The sequence below is a fragment of the Rattus norvegicus genome, chromosome 8 (assembly GCF_036323735.1).
Source record: "Rattus norvegicus strain BN/NHsdMcwi chromosome 8, GRCr8, whole genome shotgun sequence".
Taxonomy (NCBI): domain Eukaryota; kingdom Metazoa; phylum Chordata; class Mammalia; order Rodentia; family Muridae; genus Rattus; species Rattus norvegicus.
Window position 1 is genome coordinate 65094768 of NC_086026.1, and position 22440 is coordinate 65117207.

Consider the following 22440-nt stretch of genomic DNA (forward strand, 5'->3'; position numbering starts at 1 on the left):
CATCACCTCTTCTAAGGCTCAGGAATATAGGCAAAGGAGGAGATGTTAAGCGCTGGATGACAGGGAGCAGGGCTGCAAATGCTGTCTTCTGGGCACAACATGCCACGACAATTATGAACTCATACCAGCTCCAGTTGCCTACGCTAGGCTTGCACTAGGCTTACCAACAGTCAGTCATGGGTGGGGGAGATCTTGCTATTCACTGTTGCCTGAAAGGGGGGGGGTCATGTCTTCAGTTATGTACCTATTTAGAGAGCCCATCAAGCCCCAGTGGATAGTTCCACATCAAAGGTCACAAGGATGGCCCTGGAGAAACCTAATGGATCATAAAACGAAATGCTGTGATTGTGGAAAAAGAAACTATTGGGACTGGAGTAGATATAGGCAGGAGGGAGATAGACTAGGTAAGAAACAGTAGTCAGAGTGCATGTATACAGTCATGAACTTGTCATGAATATCTATGCTGTTCTAATAAAATTACACTTCTGGAAAAGGGGTGCGGGGAATGTAACTGACTGGGTTATTCTTAAGATTTAATTAAACAAATAAACTTCTAGGACAGCGCATTAGATATATCTGTAATTACAGATATTATCACACTGAGCTATGAGACAGAATGGACACTGTGTATGATATTTAATATTAACTATTAGCCTGATTAGATCTACAAGCACCTAAGAGCCAAACCTCTGTGGAGAAGGCTAGGTTAACTCCGGCAGATTAACACAACAGTGAGCTATAGCAATTCATAGGCTGGCGTCTCAGACCAAAAAGAGGAAAAGGCAAGCTAAATGTTAACATTTCTCTGCTTCCTGACTACAAATTCATTCTGAATTGCAGCTTCAAGTCCTATTACTGTGACTTCTGAATCATGATGGAGTGTACCCTAAAACTGTGAACCATAAAAAATGCTTCCAATCTTTTGTCAGCATCTGTCACAGCAATGAGCAATGTAAATTAATACAAGGTGGATTTCTTTACTAAGTCTAGTATTTCTTTTTTTTTTTTTTTCTCTCTTTTTCGGAGCTGGGGACCGAACCCAGGGCCTTGCGGTTGCTAGGCAAGCGCTCTACCTCTGAGCCAAATCCCCAACCCCAAGTCTAGTATTTCTATAAAACAATCTATAGTCAAGAAAAATTCTTTAAATTCTTAACATTTCAAACAATAAAAGTAAAAATGTACTCAGTGGTCCCAGGATATCAGATCCATATGAAGGCAGATGTACAGAAACAGAAAAGGCAAGGAACGTGTCAGTTGGATATTACCTAAAATCCATAATTATATGTTGAGTAACATAAATAAGTATGCAGAAATATTAGTATAGTAGGAACCACTCCTTAAAAGTCTGAGATCTAAACAAGTTCCTTATGTGACACTAAAACCCACTTGCATTCTCACAGACTCAGTTTTCACATCTGTAAAATGGTAAACACCTGCAGTTTGTTCCACATAGTTACTGTGGTCAGATAAAACTATTTACATAGAAAAATGCTAAAGTAAGAACCTATTATAAAATTGGAAAATGGGGCTGGAGAGATGGCTCAGTGGTTAAGAGCACCGACTATTCTTCCTGAGGTCCTGAGTTCAAATCCCAGCAACCACATGGGGGCTCACAACCATCTGTAATGAGATCTGATGCCCTCTTCTGCTGTGTCTGAAGGCAGCTACAGTGTACTCATATAAAATTGGAAAATGGAATTACTACCAAAATTAGAAAATACATTAGGAAGCATAAATTATACCAGAGAATTTCCACCGTTACAAAAATTTCAGCAATCTCTGAATTGTTCACATGAATACACAGAAATCATTATTAATGCAAAATATTGCATAATTTTTGTTCATATTTAAAAATAGGACATGGCTATGCTAGAGCACATTTAAATTAAAAATAAAGTAACATTCACTTTGAAAAATTCCATAGCATTAATAGACTGCTTTTCATATGCAATCTATTCTAAATGACAAACTCTTAAGACAAAAGAAAGGTCACATTATCTTCCACCACTAATGAATTTAACTGCTAGCAAATTTATTCTGAAAGATCGAAAGCTACCTCTCTCATTTTTATAACCATCCTTTTTATTGCATTCATTATTGTTCAGGAATGTAAATAATACACTTAACCTGTACAAATTAATTGTCCAAGTACTAAAAGGCATTTTTTGTTATATGTGTAAAGCAATCAGCCACTCAGACAGTTCCCAATAATCAAGGTCAATTGTTACTAATTGTGTAGTATAATGCTCTCCCCAAATGTGTTAGTGTTGTGAACCAAACAACACACCAAAAAACGATGATATAAAGAGAGAGCATTGCTTCCATATTACTAACTGTCATGTGTTCTCTCTCTTTTATACCTAATTACTTTGTAGGGAAACCACCAGATCAATGTGGAAACACCCAGACTGTAAAACGGACATCTAGCAAGGAACTGGGCTTTCTAGATGATAGCAAAATGTGAATTTGGAACTAGGAACAGCAGCAGTGAGCTTGATGGAAATTCTCCCAAAGCCCAGTTGACTGAAAGCCTCATCTCAAAACAGAGCAGGAACCACTAGGTAGTCTGTTTTTAGTTTGCCATGAAAACCAAGTGATCATGTACTGAACATCCAAAGTTATGCACCATGAGGACCACAAAACATTTGTTATTTTAGAGAGAGAATCAGAAATATATAGAAAACAGTGTCCACATAGCAGATCTGTCTCTATTTGTTTTGAGGAACCACCACACTAATTTCCACAGTGACTACATCTTACATTCTCCCCAAAAGTGCATGCACATCCTCTGTTCCCCATATCATCCATTAGCATTAGTTGTCCAGTCTTTTTTATTCAAGAAGTTTAATTCTGATAATTTCATACACAAGAACTATTTGTATCATTTTTACCCCTCCATCCTCCTTCTCCAACTTCTCCCATGTTCACTGCATTCCCTCTTAAATTCATGGCCTCTTATTATTACATTCTCTGTCTGTCTGTCTGTCTGTCTGTCTGTCTGTCTGTCTGTCTATCTGTCACACTGTAGCTCTCTCTGTCCCTCTCCTGCTCCCTCTCCCTCAACTTGATGAATAGAAGGACTTCTGCTGAGAGGAAGGATCCTGTACTTATGAGAGGGAAGCTGTCCTCATTAAATCCCAACAACAGTCACTAACAATACTAGCACAACATTATCAGCTGACATGACACCATGGATGTGAGAAAGCTCAGAAAGCGCTGCCCCTAGATGAAGAGCTGGAAGCAATAAATGCCTATTGAGAGAGAGAGAGAGAGAGAGAGAGAGAGAGAGAGAGAGAGAGAGAGAGAGAGAGAGAGACAGAGAGAGAGAGAGAGAGAGAACGAAAGAGAACGAGAACAGAAACCAAACATTTCTGGGGAAAAGCCCCTAGTTATCCAATCTCAAGTGGTCAGCCTTCTCTTAATCTCACCTACTCTAACAGGGATATAATAAAACCTCATAAGTACTTTTAATTTTTAACTCTCTAGTTTTGTATTATTCTATTGTATTCTATTGGGTATTATTCTGATTGGATATTACCTAATTCTCTCAACGACCAAGGACAGTGAACACTTTTAAACATATTTCTTCACAAGAGAAAATATGTCTGCTAACCAGTAACCCATACTTGTGGGCTCAGTAACCAGGAGTGAACCTATCACAATTATTCTCTTAAACAGACATAGTATCAAACTGGAATTTAAATTTGTATCACTCTGCCCAGAGATTAGTGCAGCTCTCAGACTTCATCAGAGAAATTTAATCAGTAAATAGTGGTTAATGCAGAAACTCACAACTAGTCCAAGTGCAGAAGATAAGTGTGTGTCAGTAGTGTTCAGCCATCAAAGAAGAGGGAATGGAAAGACTATACAAGTCAGAGCCAGAGGAGGAGAGGAGCAAAACAGTGTCTTTAGGCATGAAAGTTCCACTGAACTCATGAATCAGTGACAAATGAAGTTTGCAAGGGTAATAAGATTATACTATGGATAAAACAGGATTTCCTTTCCATAGGCCCCCATTCCTTCCCCTCCCCCATACATGTATGCCCTCTATACATCCGCCTTATTGCCCTCCCCCATATTCCCCTGCACTGGGGGTCCAACCTTCGCAAGACCAAGGGCTTCCCCTTCCACTGGTGCCCCAACAAGGCTATTTATTCTCTGTTACATATGCAGTTGGAGCCCTGGGTCAGTCCATGTATAGTCTTTCGGTAGTGGTTTAGTACCTGGAAGCTCTGGTTGGTTGGTATTCTTGTTTTTATGGGGTTCTAAGCTCCTTCAACTCTTTCAATACTTCCTCTAATTCCCCCACAAGGGGGTCCTATTCTCAGTTCGGTGGTTTGCTCCTATCATTGACCTGTGTATTGGACATGCTCTGGATGTGTCTCTCAGGAAGAATCTATATCCAGTCCCTTTCCGCATACATTTTTTAGTTTCATCAATTTTATCTAGTTTTGGTGGCTGTATATATATATATGGGCCACATGTGGGTCAGGCTCTGAATGGCCATTCCTTGAGTCGCTGCTCTAAAGTTTGCTTCCATATCCCCTTCTATGAATATTTCTCCCCCGTTTAAGAAGGAGTGGGAGCATCTGCATTTTGGTCATCCTTTTTCTTGAGCTTCCTGTGGTCTGTAGATTGCATCTTGGGTAATTTGAGCTTTTTGGCTAATATCCATTTATCAAGAACTGCATACCATGTGTGTTTTTCTGTGACTGAGTAACCTCACTCAGGATGTTATTTTCTAGTTCATTCCATCTGCCTATGAATTTCATGAAGTCATTGCTTTTGATAGCTGAGTAGTACTCCATTGTGTAGATGAACTACATTTTTTTGAAACCATTCCTCTGTTGAAGGGCATCTGGGTTCTTTCCAGCTTCCGGCTATTATAAATAAGGCTGCTACGAACACAGTGAAGCATGTGTCTTTGTTATATGGTGGAGCAACTTTTGGTTACATACCCAAGAGAGGGACAGCTGGGTCCTCAGGTAGTGTAATGACCAATTTTCTGAGGAACCTCCAGACTGATTTCCAGAGTGGTTGTACCAGTTTGCAACCCCACCAACAATGGAGGAGTGTTCCTCTTCTCCACATCCTCGCCAGCATCTGCTGTCGCCGGAGTTTTTGATCTTAGTCATTCTGACTGGAGTGAGATAGAATCTCATAGTTGTTTTGATTTGCATTTCCCTGATGACTAAGGATGTTGAACATTTATTTCTTTAGGTGCTTTTTAGTCATTCGATAATCCTCAGCTAAGAATGTTTTGTTTTAGGTCTGTATCCCATTTTTTAATAGGGTGATTTGGCTCTCTGGAGTATAACTTCATGAGTTCTTTATATATTTTGGATGTTAGCCCTCTGTCAGATGTAGGATTGGTAAAGATCTTTTTCCAAACTGTTGGTTGCCGTTTTGTCCTAATGACAGTGTCTTTTGCTTTACAAAGCTTTGCAGTTTTTTGAGGTCCCATTTGTCGATTCTTGATCTTAGAGCATGAGCCATTCATTGGTGTTTTGTTCAGGATATTTTCCCCAGTGCCCATGTGTTCGAGACTCTTCCCACTTTTTCTTCTATTAGTTTGAGTGTATCTGGTTTGATGTGGAGGTCCTTGATCCACTTGGACTTAAGCTTTGTACAGGGTGATAAGAATGGATTGATCTGCATTCTTCTACATGCTGACCTCCAGTTGAACCAGCACCATTTGTTGAAAATGCTATCTTTCTTCCATTGGATGGTTTTAGCTCCTTTGTCAAAGATCAAGCGGCTAAGGGTGTGTGGGTTTATTTCGGGGTCTTCAATTCTGTTCCACTGATCTACCTGCCTGTCTCTGTACCAATACCATGCAGTTTTTATCACTATTGCTCTGTAATACTGCTTGAAGTCAGGGATAGTGATTCCCCCCAGAAGTTCTTTTATTGTTGAGTATAGTTTTTCGCTACAAAGAATTGAGTAGGAATTTTGATAGTGATTGCACTTAATCTGTAGATTGCTTTTGGCAAAATGGTCATCTTTACTATATTAATCTTACCCATTCATGAGCATGAAAGATCTTTCTATTTTCTGAGATCTTCCTCAATTTCTTTCTTCAGATATTTGAAGTTCTTGACATACAGATCTTCATTGGCTTTGTTAAAGTAACAAGAAGATATTTTATTTTATTTTATTTGGGACTATTGTGAAGGGTGTCATTTCCTTAATTTCTTTCTCAGCCTGTTTATCCTTTGAGTAGAGGAAGGCTACCAATTTGTTTGAGTTAATTTATACCCCAACACTGCTAAAGTTGTTTATCGGGTTTAGTAGTTCTCTGGTGGAACTTTTGGGGTCACTTAAATACACTATCATATCATCTGCAAATAGTGATATTTTGATTTCTTCCCTTCCAATTTGTATCCCTTTGACCTCCTTTCGCTGTCTGATTGCTCTGGCTAGGACTTCGAGTACTATATTGAATAAGTAGGGAGGGAGTGGGCAGCCTTGTCTAGTCCCTGATTTTAGTGTGATTGCTTCAAATTTCTCTTTGATGTTAGTTACTGGTTTGCTATACATTGCTTTTATTATGTTTAGATATGGGCCTTGAATTCCTGATCTTTCCAGGACTTTTATCATGAAGGGGTGTTAAATTTTGTCAAATGCTTTCTCAGCATCTAATGAAATGATCATGTGCTTCTCATCTTTGAGTTTGTTTATATAGTGGATTACATGGATGGATTTTCGTATATTAAACTATCTCTGCATCCCTGGGATGAAGCCTACTTAATCATGATGGATGATCGTTTTGACGTGTTCTTGGATTCGGTTTGCAAGAATTTTATTGAGTATTTTTGTGTCAATATTCATAAGGGAAATTGGTCTGAAGTTCTCTTTCTTTGTTGGGTCTTTGTGTGGTTTAGGTATAAGAGTAATTGTGGCTTCATAGAAGGAATTTCATAGTGCTCCATCTGTTTCAACCTTGTGGAATAGTTTGGACAGTATTGGTATGAGTTCTTCTGTATAGTTGTTTCTAATTTCTTGAATTTTACTCCAAATTCAACCAAAGTCTCCTATGTACTACTTAACACCAAGTTCCAACAGTTGTAAAATTCAAACTGTGTCTCCACAACTTGCCCTGGGCTAGCTTTTATAATCCATGTCTCATAATAATTCAGTTTTATTGTCCTATTTTAGCTACATTTGCATTTTTAAAATGTTTCCTGATATGGTCACTACTATGAATAGTGTCTCATTTCCTTGACATTTCATACTGTCAGTTTCTTCAAAAAAAGTAGCTGGCTCCTTGGTTACAGCAGAAAGCGGCATCTCAGGTGAAAGATGAGGACAGGGACAGCTGCTAAGGCGGAGAAGTTCCAGACATTCCTGTGCTCCAGTGTTGCCTGCTTGTGTATTCATGAAGCTAATGGCATCATGTGAACTTTCAAAGTGTCTCAGAGAGACGTCTTGCTTACATTTCAAAAGAAGGACTTATAGTCATAAGATTTTAATGATAGCACTATCCTTCATAACTTCAACAGACTTCCATAGAGAAACTATTTTGAAAACTTTTTCAAAAAAAACCCTGTAGATTTTCAAGGGTTTGACTCAGGTGCTAGGGTTTTATTATGTTCCTGTGATGCAGTTAGGGTTTCCTAATTTGGGGGTTCCTTTTGTCTCTGCATTGCTATCTGGTTGTTTTTTAAAAGTAGTCATTGCCCAAGTATAATAGCTGGTTTCGGTAGGGGAATAGTACCACCCAGAGAAGCAGGTTTAGAAGCAATGATGGGGATAACAAAAAGAAACATATTCTGATGCACAAAGCACAGAGTATATACACTACATACAGTGTAGCATGGCCATCTAAGGACAGGCACAAGTAACATCAGTATCAATAACTACCAGTGTTTACCAGGTACAAAAGATCCTGGGTATTTGCAGTACCCGAGCAGGATGCTGTCCTCCACAAAAGCACATCTGTACTAAGCAGTGCACGTGCCAGTATGTAAGTGCCAGGGCAGGAAACGGTAGGGGCCACAGTTTGGGCAAGTGGCACACTCAGCTATGGGATCTGGCTTGAGTACACATGTGACAGGATGAGTTTATTTACACAAACTACAGTGTTGGTGGCATACACATATCCAGTGACAACTGAGTGCTTATGCCTCTGAGGCTAAGGGAGATGGCCACAGCTTCACTTACAGTAGCAAAAATCTAAACCAGAGAAGGGAGCAGGGCTAGCCCCATAAGCAGGTACACAAAACAAGCCTAATAATTTCAACTTCAAAATGCTCCTAGCAAGTAATTCTGTATTTTGGACAGGCCTATCCAAAGAAGACAGCAAAAAAAAGTATACCTTTAAAAAATACCTTGTAAAGTATCCATGTACTAGACAGTTTAGGAAAGACAAAGTCTTTAAAAAAAGAAAAAAAGAAAAAAAACAGTAGCCTGGAACACTGTCTTGGTTTTCTACCACATGTATTTTTATGACCTTTAGTCTCAGAACAACAACAACAACAACAAAAAATCCACCAACTTATGATTGTCATTTTATTTTTAAAAATGTAAACACTCACCCTTTCTAACAACTTTTGAAGCTTTAGTGACTTCTCTTCACGTAGCTTTTCCCTTAATTGTTGAGCTTTCATGTGTTTTTCTTCATATTTCTTCTTAGATTCTGCAATTGTCCTATTAATATGCACAAATGAACAAGAAGCACACATATTCATATGACAAGGCTAAAACCAGGGATCTGTGGACTCCAAATGTCTCAATGTATACAAGATCACTACTCCTTAGTGCCTGTCATTTTTGATAGATATGGAATGTCCTGATAGAAGATGTCAAATATGGAATCAAGATTTCTTACTATCAATCATTTCAAGTAAATTTTCAAACATCAGACCTTTTACGAGACGGTGAAGAAAGTTTTTCATGCATGTGAATTCCATGCCCTGGAAGTCTAGCAGGCTCCTCTTCTACAATATCCCCCCAGGATGTATTCTGACGCCATGATTCACGAGCTGACAAAGGACAATAAAATAAAATGAGAAAACAGTTATTATTTAGCCATGTATTTCTTTAAAGCTAACATTTGAGAATTTTTTATTGGATTTTTTTAATTTACATTTCAAATTTCCTTTCCCATTTTCCTGGACATAAGTCCCCTATCCCATCCTCCTCCTCTTCTTCTATAAGGGTGTTCCCCTCCACATCCACCACCCGCCCCAGATATTCCCCTACACTGAGGGTCCAACCTTGGCAGGACCAAAGGCTTCTCCTCCCATTGGTGCCCAACAAGGCCATCCTCTGCTACATATGCATCTGGAGCCACAGGACTGTCCATGTGTAGTCTTTAGGTAGTAATTTAGTCCCTAGGAGCTCTGGTTGGTTGGTATTGTTGTTCATATGGGGTCTCAAGTCCCTTCATCTCTTTCAATCCTTAGTCTCTAATTCCTCCAACAGGGGTACTGTTCTCAGTTCAGTGGTTTGCTGCAAGCATTCACCTCTGTTTTTGACATGCTCTGGCTGTGTCTCTCAGGAGACACCTATATCTGGTCTTTGAGAATTTTTTTAAATGCCCATGTATATATTTTTGTGTGGGGACTAGAAGACAATCTTGGGTGTCATTCTCAGAAACCCTGTCTTCTAACACTGGTCTTCTCATTGGCCTAGAGTTCACCAATTAGGCTATGCTGCCTAGCCAGCAAGCCCCAGAAATGTGCCTGGTTCCACGTCCCAGTGCTGGATCCACAGGCACACATATCCATGGCTGGCATATGTACTTCAAGTTTGGGGACTACTTCCAGGCCTCATGCTGATAAGGTAAGCACTTTACAGACTGAGCTATCTTCACAGGAAAAAGACTTTTAAAATCATTTCTACCTCAAATTATTTTTACTTAAAAACTACATATAAGATGATCTAGTATCTCCCACTGTGCCTATAAACCAAAAGACATTATACAAACAATACCTTCATAATCTGCGAGAACATCATTCCAGTCCAGAGACATACCACAGAAAGATAGACTCCCACTGCCCATACTGGCCTAGAATGTAATAAAACACACACACCAAAAAAAAAAAACCAACTTATTTTTGCACATAACATTATAAACTTAAAAATAAACTGTATATAAAACTCTCCTATCTCCAATAAACTTCACTGAACCAAACAAATAGAAGCCAAACTATACCTCTTATACAGTCATCGTTTCCATGCTAAAATACTAAGACTACGTACTGTAAGAGTTCGGTAGCCATTCACAGGAACTAATGAATCATATTCAAACCATGTAAAATAGTCTTACACAAAGCATACACTGGGATTCAAAATTACTTGATAGTAATTAATAACAAGAAATGAAATATAAAGCTTATGGTTGTTTTAGTCTCCTCCATTAACATGTGTACCCTGAGTACTTAGCAACAAAGCAATTCATCATTCTCTACTCATTAGTGGGACAAAACTAGAAATAATACTTTCTTCAGACCCTAGAAATCAGTCTGAAGAATACTGGGTCCTTCCTTTCTGACAGATAAGATTTCTTGATCTGTAAAAGGACAATGACAACATCCTACTCATCGCGTGCATCCTTATGAAAGTACTCTGTGATCAGCGATGCTAAAAGAAAGGTTTGCTGCCACTTGTTCTCTAAGCCACCACAGCAACCGTGACCATTACTCAAGATTCAAAACATTAAAAAGCTCACAGAAAAGTCACTGTCATTGTCCGTCTCGATGTTAATGTCATTATTTTCTTCAGCTTCAATTTCTCTGGTTAACTGTTCTTCTTCAGCAATAGCACTGGCGATGGCTTCCTCATTGGCCTTTTCTAGACGATCTGCCAGCTCTTCCTTTTTAGCGAGAACTTCTGCCATGGACTTTATTTTTTAGAAAAAATGGTAGAATCATGAAACATTAATAAAGGTTTTCTTTCTTTCTATGCTAATCATAAACTAGCTATACATTCACACACATGCGCATACACACACACACACACACACACACACACACAAATAGTATCAGAAAAACTGGTTCAAGTATTTGTTAGCACTATGATATACAAGGTGCATGAAGTCAAGGCCTAAATTACTGCTCCATGAACTCCAACAATAATCCATGTCTAACCTTCTTTACCAGACTGTTCTATATGACAAATTGTCAAGTTTATAAATAACAGATAATATCCAGGAGGAAGTGCAAATTTTACCTGAATGCCCAATTAAAAGCAGGTGCAGATCAAATATTTTCCTTAAAAATGATACAAGGATACTATGCTATGGACTGCTCTCCAAAAGACACAACAAGCAGCTGAAAGAGTCAGATGCAGATATTTGCACCCAACCAATGAACAGAAGCTGCTGACCCCTCTTGTTGAATTAGGGGAAAGCTGGAGGAAGCCGAGGAGGAGGGCAACCCTGTAGGAGGACCAGCAGTCTCAATTAACCTGGACCCCTGAGGTCTCTCAGACACGGGATCACAAGCCAGGCAGCACATACCAGCTGAGATGAGGCCTCCAACACATATACAGCAGAGGACTCCTGGGTCTGGGTTCAGTCAGAGAAGATGCACCTAACCCTCAAGAGACTGGAGGCCCCAGGAAGTTTAGAGGTATAGTGGGGGGGGCATCTTTGTGGAGATGGGGGTGGGGTGGGGAGGAAGTATGGGATGTGGAACCCGGGGAGGGGGGGCGGTTGACTGGGGGGGAATAAAAATCTGGAGTGTAAAAGGAAAGAAATGGAACATAATAAAAATGTAGGCTAGACATAATTTTATATTTTTGAAGATGATCTGTGACCTAAAAATATTTATAATTAAATAATTTGCCTGAGAATTATCCATTAATGAATCCTATGAGCAACTCAAGATTTATACTATATACACTAAAGCAACAACTAAAACAAAGAAATGAAGATTTATGCTTAATCAACCAACACAGGACATAAAACAGAACTTAAAGAACTTAAAGAGTTTCAAATGACATGAGACAAAGCCTGAGCTATAAAATAAAAGAGACCTAAGAACAAAAACTGTGTAACTTCTTTAGAAAAGACCCTGACAGTTCTTCAAATGGTTATGCTTCAGTTTATATGGTCCATCGGATTTACAAGTCCTATTTATGTATACAGAAGAAATCAAAATATATATAGACATAAAACATATATGCAGATACTTAAGCAGAGTTACTCAGAATAGCTAATAGCAAACAATAAAAGCACCCTAAATATACAACTGAAGAACAGAAGAGGACAGGATTGCATATTCATACAATACAATATTATTTGGACATAAACATTCATAAATAATTAGTAAAAATCAGTAAAATAGGCTAACACTGTATTCTATTCCTCTGATGTCCAAAACAGGCAAAAGTACAGAGAAGGCAAGTTAGTAGGCTGGGAATGATACTCAGTGTCTCTTACGGGGGAATGGCATACTGTCTTCTATTATGGTAATGGATATATAATTGTGTAAATATATTTTTAAGAACATTTCATTCTCAATGGATTTACATGGATCCATTTAAGTGGACAAATTATGTTCTATAAATTACAACTCAATCAACTCTAACAAAGCAAGTGAAAGACCTGTATAAGAACTATAAATCTCTGAAAAAAGAAATCAAAGACCTCAGAAGATGGAAAGACGTCCCATGCTCATGTATTGGTAGGATTAACATAGTGAAAATGGCCATCTTACCAAAAGCAACCTACAGATTTAAAGCAATTACTATCAGAATTCTAACACAATTCTTCACCAGAAATGAAGAGAGCAATTCTCATAATTCCATATTCTTCATATGGAAAAACAAAAATCCCATAATAGTAAAAACAATTCTCAACAATAAAAGAACTACCAGGAGAATCATCATCTCTGACTTCAAGCTGTCCTACAAAGCAATAGTGATAAAAACCACATGGTATTGGTGCAGAAACAGACAGGTCAATAAATGGAATAGAATCAAAGACCCAAAAGTACACCCACACACCTGTGGATAGCTGATCTTTGACAAAGAGGCCAAAAACATACAGTGGAAGAAAAGAAAGCATCTTCAATAAAAGGTGCTAGTCTAACTGGCGGTCTTTATGTAGGAGAATGAAAACATCCATATTTATCACTCTGCACAAAGGTCAAGTCCAAGTGGATCAAGGACCTCAACATAAAGCCAGATATACATTGAATCTAACAGAAGAGCCTAATCGAATATGGGAAAGAGCCTAAACTTTTCTTAAAAGAAAATTTCCAAAATAATAATCTTGGAAAGGCTACTCCATAGAAAAGGTTTATCAATGTGCAAGGTCTTGCTGTGGTATGTATACACAGTATACAACAGGAATAAAAGGCATGACTGATAATTATTCAAAAATGTATATATTCTATAGTATACAAACAAATAAAATAAACATTTACTCTCAAAATTTTCCAGAATTAGCCAAAAGATAAATATATACTCATTCATAAAAGTCATTTCACTAGTTCCCACATATGTTACCAACCTAACAGAGTCAAAATCCATATGAAAACCATGTGAGGGAAGCATGCTGGGCACTAGATATGTATGGGACTACCACGTAGGGAGCCCTGCTTTCAAAGAATTTACAGTCTTTTATATCTGAGTGTGAAGTATTCAGCACACAATCATGTCTTTGAGCATTTGGTCCCTAGGTGGCAGTACTATTTGAGAAGTTGAATATGCTTTCAAAGTGGAGTCTTGCTAAGGGAAGTGGATCAGTGAAGGGGGAGCCTTGAGCTTTTATGACCCGACCCTGTTCCCACTCTCTTCTGTGATTCCCAACTGAATATTTAGCCAATCACACAGTAATGCCGCCATGATAAACTGTAAAACCTCTGCCAGCTAGAATAAATCCTGTCTTCCTTTAAAAAAAAAAAATCATAGATATATTGAGAGGTCAGCACTGTTCTCTAAAGAGATAAAAGTGTGCAGACAGAATAAGTCACCTATAATAATAATCTTATTGTGGGCTTGACACGAATAACCTGTGTGTGTGTGTTTCTTTCATCCCACAGGCTTTCGCCCGATTCTCGGTACCATGTCGGTGCTGGCGCGGACAAACAGAGGTCCCACCGAGATCGGAGAAGAAAGGGGTACTGTTAGGACGTCCCGGGAGCCCAGCCGGCATAGAAGCAGGGATGGATTGGGGTAAGATGGGCCAGAAAAGGCCTGGATGATTTGGGCTAGCCTGAGTAAAACTTGTCATATAAATGGGACAAGGTAATAGTAAAGCGTTTTTGCATATGCTTCTTTTAGAGTTATGTTTGGACCCTGACTAGAGATAGTTTACACCCTAGACTTGAGAGAGAATGAATGGGCTTGGGAAAAACAGTCCTGCCGGACTCTTGCAGATGCTTTGTAGAAAGAGAAAAACTTTTTAGAGCTCTCCTAGGAACAGAGGGAAGGCAGGAGATGTCCTGCCTTTCTGCTGGCTCCTATTGGAGAAATGCTTATTTCCGGTTCTGGGTTCCATAGGTAGGATATGTGGGTCCCTTCGGTGGGACACCATCTAGTTTTTCTCTCTATGTGTATTGTCTGTCCTTGGTGCACCAAGCTGTCCATGTCTGTCAGTTTATGTCTGTGGTTTTTGTTTCTCGTTGTTTAAATGTTTTATGTTTCATGTTCAAAAGAAAAAATGGTAAAAACATTATCTGCCAGTCGTTCACACCTTGATTTGGTTTTAACTCGTTTCAAAAAAGGAACAAATGAATGAAAAGCAGTTTCAATCGGCCTTTAGAGCCCTGTACCTGTAGCCAGGTGTCTAGGTCAGCTGGAGAAGCTGCCCGGGGGCTGAGCGTCTGCACGAGCTATCTTAAAGGCGCCAGCAGCTCCTCAGCTTCTATGTTAAGGGAGCGGATGGTTGTTTCTTTTAAAAATGGTTGTTTCTTTTAAAAAAAAATCCCTGACTTATTATTTGACTTAGCAGGTGACAAGGTGCTTCTCTTAAAATCATAGCTAGAAAAAGTAAAAATGGTGCTTGGTCTAAATATTAAAGACATGTGTAGCCACTTCAATTTTGTTTCTGATTGGTTTTAAATGTATAAATATGCTCTACATGTCTTGGTTATGTACTATTGGCTTTTAAGTTATTAGATATGGTTAAAAAGGTGTAACATTGGTAACAGAAAATTGGCTTAAAATTGTAATTTGGATGAGGTCATTCTAGACAACATGTGATATGGGCCAACCTAGGGAAACAGGTCTAAATTGAGATAATATTTTTATGGAATTCTTACTCTAGAAACCAAGCTTCTAAAAGAATTTAGGGCAACGTCTCTTTGAGGTATCAGAGACCACACCATCGTGCGTTCATATGTAGGAATTGGCAGTCAAACTTTGTAGCATGAAGGACAGACTCGGCGTTTTGGAGACTGGATTTTGGAGACTAGGTTGTTGGAGGTTGAGTTTTGCTTTCCAAAGTTGTGGTTTGCCCTGAAGTTATCTGTATTTTGATGCTAATTTCACTGCCCCAAGAACAGCTGCCTAGTCACATACTCAGGACTCAGGTGACTTTCCAAAGTTGTGGCTGTGCTCTGGTGTTACAAGGAGAACTTAAAGATTGTGATTAAGGATTGCCAGTGTTACATTGACTAACTCAAACTTATTTGTAATTGAGAAAAAATCAAACAGGTAGAGATTGTTACAGGATTTACAAAGGATTGATGAGGTTTTAGAACTTGTGAGAGCATTACAGCCTGTTTGCTTACTCCAACTGCCATTTCAAGATAGATTTAGAGGATGTCCTGGCGATTGTGAGTTTTCATTTCGTGAGCTTGCTTATAATTTTAGAGAGCCCATGAAGTGATATCATTAAAAATTTTTACAAAAGAATGGCTAATAGCCTTATATTATATAATTTTGTCACTTCTTCAATGTAAGAAGTTAGAACTTTAAATCTTTCAGTGTATATAGAAATTTTTACTACAAACATTTGCTCTCAAAATGAGCTTTAATGTTTGGGGAGTAGCTGTTACACTACTCCAGAAAAGAATATTTGAAACTAATTTTAAACTTCTAAGGATATGTTAGTTGGCTAAGTACCTCACCTTAGAGAGGACTTAGGTCTTTGTTATCCTCATTGCAAATAAAGTTTGTGAGGTGCTAGAGAGATGGCTTAGTGGTTAAGAACACTAAATACTGTTCCTTTAGAGGCCATATAAGAACTCAAACTGGATTGCCTAGACCCCTTAACGAGGGAGGACAATGATACTAGACAGTTTATATCTTAATAAATAAAAAGGGGGAGTTATCCCTGTATGCTAAATAATGCTCCTTTTATTTCAATTTTAAAATTTGGATGCCAAGGAACCCTTGAGTGTTTATGGCACCCTACAACTAGGCATACTTCTACCTAGGTGAAATAGAAAGATTCATATATTGACATGATCCTGTTCAGATATTTTATATGGGGAAGAGGGAATCTTTGTGTTTTTTCTACAGGATGCTACAAGAGTATGCCAGCTGCCTGAGTGGTTGGTGAGACTTGCTGATCCTGAGAGCATGAAGATTCAACTCTCCTGGTTCGGGTCCTTGAAGTCATTCCTGTACTCTTAGAGGAAGATGGAAGATCCCCCCCTCATCTTTTGTCAACCACTGTGTGTGTCCCGTCCCACTGTGGCCTATGCTCAGACCCTCTGTGCACTGCTGCTTTCTGGAGAAGACTGGACTCCATTACCCTTGCCCCCCTCATTCCCCTGGCGACTCTTGCTGTCTTAACTGGTGCTGTCATTTTGCAGTCTGTAGCTTCACAGGAATGCCATCTGCGTGAAGCTGCTGTGGACTGGGGAATTCTGCCCTGGTTGTACAGATCTCAGACATGGTTCCATTGCCTGCTGGTTGTTCCAGAGAAGAATGACCGATCCTAAACTGTCCTGGGAAAGACCTTGTTACTTTCGCTGCTATTGTAGCAGCCATTACTGCTACAGCCATTGTGTCTGCAGTGTCTAGAGTTACCCTCCCCCAATCTATTGTTAGGCAAGCACAGTGGGTGAACTTTCTGGAGTAGTTGCTAACAATTGGGAATTCTAAATTTTATTATAGGAGCGGCTTGACTACGGCCCTTGGTGGTAGCAGCTGAGGAGAACCAGATGAGGTGCGCACTACTTATCGGGAGTGGCTCTGTTTGGTATAGCCCTATGCTGTGAATTAGTGTTCATGCTATGGTTGGTTTACAAACTCAGATCTCAACAGAAACGTGACAAGGTCGTTGTCACTCAAACACTTGTGGCCATTGAACAAGGGGCCTCCCCTGGAATTTGGTTATCTATGCTCAGGAATTAGTCGACATCTGAGTTCTCTGCTCTTGCACCCCATGGATTTGTGGATCCATTGCACTGGGATGAGAGAGACTCAATGATTCTTTGATCAGCCCTTCTACATCGCTGAGGTTTCCTCATTGCACGTGATAGGGTGATCATGATTTCCCCACTAACTCATTTTCTGGCTGGCCTCTTTTGTAGAGTTCGCCCTAGGTCGTTTAGCAGTTACTGTCACACAGCACTGCAGTATCCAGAGACGGGCAACTTTCCTCATGCACAGACCAATCTAAGACACGGGGCCTGGTGGCGATAGAGTTACCCTATGACAGATAAGGCTGTGACATTAGAGGAACGACTTAAGACAGGAGCCACAGCAGATGGACGTAACTGCAGAGGCCTAGACCAGCCTCAGTCTAGTAAAACAAAAAGGGGGAGATGTGGAAAGCTGTGATAGCATTCGCCATTACAAGATGGCGCTGGCTCCCGCTGTGCCCCATGTGGAAAACTGCAATAACATTCGCCATTACAAGATGGCGCTGGCTTCTGCTGCGCCAGCCGGACTTCCTTTTAGGAAACTAGCTGTGTGTGCATGTGCAAGAGTGTGTTCGCACCAAGTCTTTGCCCACCCCGGGGCGTGCCGATGAGATCATGGGTAAGCAACCAATCAGGCGTGGACACGCCACATTAGGGTGTATATAAGCAGCGCCATTCTGGGGCTCACTCTCTCCTCTTTAAGATGCAATAAACGCTTTGCTGCAGAAGGATCCTGGTGTCCGCGCGTCGTTCTTACTGGCGAGACTTTAGGCGCGCGACATCTTATTATTAAAATAACATGAAATAAGTCACAGGATAATATCAACAAAATCGAAAGTAAAATGAAAACACAGGTTCACACAAAGATACATATAGAGGACTGAGGATCTGGCTCAGTGGCAGAACATTTCCCTAGAATGCACAAGATGCAGGCTTCTATCCTTGGAACATCATATTACGAAACATACAAAAATATTCATGTGATTTTTTAACCATGAGAAATAAAAACTTCAAGTGCCTTGGGTATCTCTAATCAAATGAATGAGCAAATGTTGTGTTGTATGTACAAAACAAGCTACCACTGAAGCTGAAAAAGCAACAGATGACTGATTACACATACTTCATGGATGAACCTAGAAACAACTATGCTGCTGAAAGGTGGAAAACAAAGAACATGTGACTGTATTTATATAAAATTCTGAAAACACAAACTTCAACATAGGGAAAGGCAGGAGAGGAGGATACAGTGGACCAGGAAGAAGAGAAAGGCAAGGCTGGAAGGAAGGCTGTGGAGAGGAATGTAAGAACTGTGGGCAGCCCTCACTGTGTGGAGGATCTTGTTTACAGTGATGGTTTCAAAGGAATAAGCACAAGTAAAATTTCATCGATTTGTACACATGAACTATGAAAAGACCACTAAAATCTATTATAACTCAATAAAAGTACTGCAAACTGCAAATTCTTAAACCTCAGGCTAGAAGTAATTTGGAATAGAATCTACACATCTCTGATTTTTAGACTTCCCTTCCTCATTCATTAACAGGCCCCTATGAAAACATGCAAAACACAAAGGTTGTTCCCAAGAAACAGAATTAATTAGGAAGTGTAAAGATAATTAATGGGTATCATACATTCTTCCTAAATGTCTGAAAGCCCTTTAGAAAGTAGCTGTTATTAATGTGCCACACAAGCATAGAAAGAATAACTAAATCCCAAATGCCTGTGTGTGTGTGTGTGTGTGTGTGTGTGTGTGTGTGTGTTTGCAAAAGGTAAGTTAGTACATAAATCTATTCTGTTTCTTCATTTTCTCAGTCAATTTTGTATTTCCTGAAATGCATTTTATTTATGAAAATCTGAAGATTCAAATCTTACACCAGAGTGTATAAATGACAAACACCCTAATTAAGTCATTCATACACAACTTGGTAGCAACTGTGAGATATAAATAATTTACTATTATTTAAACTGACTTTTCAAGAAAATTGAAAATGCAACTCTAAACAGTTGGCTTAAATAGAAGCTGGGTTTATAACAGCATAATATCATTATACTGTTAGCAAAGTTACTATCAACTGCCTGACTTCATCAAAGACATTATCACATCATTTGAAAAACTGACTCTCCCTCTCCTAGATGGAAGCTACCAAATGCCATAACTCCTGAGCTAGTGATAGGATTTCATGTCCTCTCTCCCACATCCTGTGCTGGGATTTGTCTGGCTAGAGCTCAGGGCAGTCTTGTGAACAGTCACAGGCGCTGTGAACTCATAGCTGTAGCTGCTTTGTTGTTTGGAAGAATATTGTTTCCTTGAGGTTAATGACCATACTTGGTTCTTACAATCTTTCCAAGGTTCAGGGATCTTTGTAGAAAAGATTGACTTTTTTTTTTTTTGGTTCTTTTTTTCGGAGCTGGGGACCGAACCCAGGGCCTTGCACTTCCTAGGTAAGCGCTCTACCACTGAGCTAAATCCCCAGCCCCGAAAAGATTGACTTTTAACACTAAGACTCAAACTCAGGGTCCTACACATGTCAAGCAAGCACCCTGTTAGGAAGATTCCCAGTCAGATTTTGGTAATGGTTCTGTTAATCAGGTGAACAGATTGTGTTCTATTGTATTTTATTGTATTTGAGCTACCCTATGACAATATCATACTGAGAAACAAAATAAAACTCACTTTCCTCATCATTGCAAGAAATCTGTTTCTCCCACCTAAAGAAACTACATGTGACATCAATCTAAAGTAACCCATGAGAGTCCTCCTATAATCAAACCACAAGAGAAACAACTTACTATGCTTTCTAGCTGCAGAAATAGAAAGCATAAATACAACAAATTTTACAACTTATGTTAGAGTAAGTACTCACTTGGTCTTAATTATAATCATTTTTAAATTCATTACTAAAAGACACAAGAAGAGAAAACCTTATACAATCTTATTAAAGGAACTGAAATATTATTTTTGTTATTGCTGTCATACTTGTTTCTTTTTCTTTACTGAACCATCTCATAGCAATTTCCTACTTAGTGTGATTATCTCTTTAAGATGTAGAATTTCACCTAATATCACTTGTAGACATCCTGAGTTACTAAATTTTAAAAGAAATTATTACATATAATTGTCTTTAAAAAATAAAATTAGGGACCCAGGAGATGGCTTATTTGGTAAAGCACCTGCCATTCAAGCATGAGCATCTAACTCAGGTGTCCAGCACACACACAAAACTCAGGCACGGCGCCACACATCAGTAACCAGGGAGTAGAGATAGGGACAGGGAACAGAAACAGGCAGGTCCTTGGAGTTCACTGCCTAGTGACCCTAGGCATCCTGTGAACCACAGGTTTAATGAGCCTCCCTGTTTCACTTAAGGGGGGGAGCAATAGAGGAAGACACACTGACACTCACTATGGCCTCCACATATATGTGCATGTACACCTGTACCATGAACATATATCGGATACATACATGTTCTTAAGGAAAAGTTAAAATATGCATGAACATATGAATATATATTTATATATATATTTACAAATAAAAAGATAAATAAATTTTAATTATAATCACCTCATTTACATCTGCATCCATTTCTTTAATAAGTTACTTAAGCAAAGCCCTACCCTCCAGCTGTTTTTGAAGGCTCACTCCTACAATTCCAGCACTTGGGAGGTATAAACAGGGCATTAGGAGTTCAATGTCATGCTCAGCTACATAACAAATTCAAGGCCAACCTAGATTATATAAATCCTTGACAAAAAGGAAGAAGGGAGAAGGAAAAGGAAGAGGAGGAGAAGGGGGAGGAGGAGGAGGAGGAGGAGGAGGAGAAGCAGCAGAAACAGCAGAAGCAGCAGAAGCAGCAGAAGCAGAAGCAGCAGTAAAAGACAAGCAGACATCCTTTCTCATTGATGGAAATACCAGACATTGAAGAAAAAAAAAAAGACTTACAGAATTCATGTTCTTTTCCCTTCTAACTTACTTTTAATGTGGATGCTAGGTTGCTAAAATGCACTTGATAAAACTGCATATAAACTGAACAATTGTTATAATTTTCATCCTCTACATATCAGTAAGAATTTTTAAGTATCTGAAAATATTGTTAGAAAAGTGTTAGGATGAAATGACAGATAAATAAAACCAGTTCTGTAAAGTATGAGGTTATAATAAAGATGAACAATACCTAAATTCATACTTTTTAATATATCAATACAGGATTCCGATAAGTTGTTCTTACCCAGTCAGCAGCACTCACATTTGAAATATCTGAAGGGTCCGTTGTCTCAGTCACCATTCCTACTGTCTCTGCTGGAACTCTGTCTTTGTCTGTTGGCAAAGCTGTGGTGGTTTGTGGAGTAACAGCAACACATACTACATCACTGTGAATAGCTGGTATTTCAGAAGTATGCACTGAATTGTCTTGACTACTACCAGAATTCTTGACATCATCCAAAATACTCACTGTGAACTAAAAACACATGCTTTTAGAATGAGCCAGGGATGAATTTCAAATGGAACAAATATTACATTCTGAAAGAGCTAGTTCTCAATAACCTATCAAGTGAAGCAGCACTCACCTGTCTAATAGAAAACTTCAATCAATCTCCCCCCAACTTTCCCTCCCCCCTCGTGTGTGTGTGTGTGTGTGTGTGTGTGTGTGTGTGTGTGTGAAGCACAGTGGAAGGAAAGAAATCATACAGCTACAGAATCTTTCTCCACATGCCTACTATGTATTGAGCATCATCTTTGGTATTCTCGGGAGTGATGCTTTACAAATTGCAACATTTCCTTTCAGAAGTGTGGCCTTTATTTCTTTTTAACATTTATTTACTATTCATGAGTACAGATGTACACACGTCAGTGAGACCATGACCAGAAGACAGCCTGTAGGAATGAACGCTCTACTTGAATGATGTGGGTTGGTACTAAACTCAGGCCACTGGACTTGGCAGCCTTTACTTGGGGATCATCTCACCAGCCCCAGTAAGCTGGTTCTCGGTCAGCATTTCATATCTCCCACTAGGAAACCTAGTCACATACATAACACCGACCGTTGTACGCATTTGATCGAAGGTATTAGGCAGTCTTTGTGAACTATCTAACATCAAATGGGGAGAGTCAGCATCCTGAAAATATCTTTAAAAACATTTCTTACTACAATTTATTTTGAGAAAGTTTACT

The 22440-nt window shown here is 39.1% G+C and overlaps 1 protein-coding gene across 9 annotated transcripts in view; it reads right to left on the reverse strand.

Annotated features, from left to right (window-relative positions):
- The window catches only part of Scaper (S-phase cyclin A-associated protein in the ER), a 399452-nt gene that overhangs the window by 265979 nt on the left and 111033 nt on the right, over positions 1-22440 (reverse strand). For 7 of the 9 annotated variants that reach the window (XM_008766363.4, XM_039082383.2, XM_039082384.2 and 4 more), the window contains exons 11-15: positions 21497-21727; positions 10676-10846; positions 9937-10012; positions 8867-8984; positions 8538-8649 (exon numbers count right to left, since the gene is read on the reverse strand). In XM_008766363.4, the coding sequence (XP_008764585.1) occupies positions 8538-8649; positions 8867-8984; positions 9937-10012; positions 10676-10846; positions 21497-21727 (708 nt within the window). The remainder of the gene's footprint in view (positions 1-8537; positions 8650-8866; positions 8985-9936; positions 10013-10675; positions 10847-21496; positions 21728-22440) is intronic. The other 2 variants (NM_001427719.1, XM_039082386.2) reach the window with 1 other exon arrangement.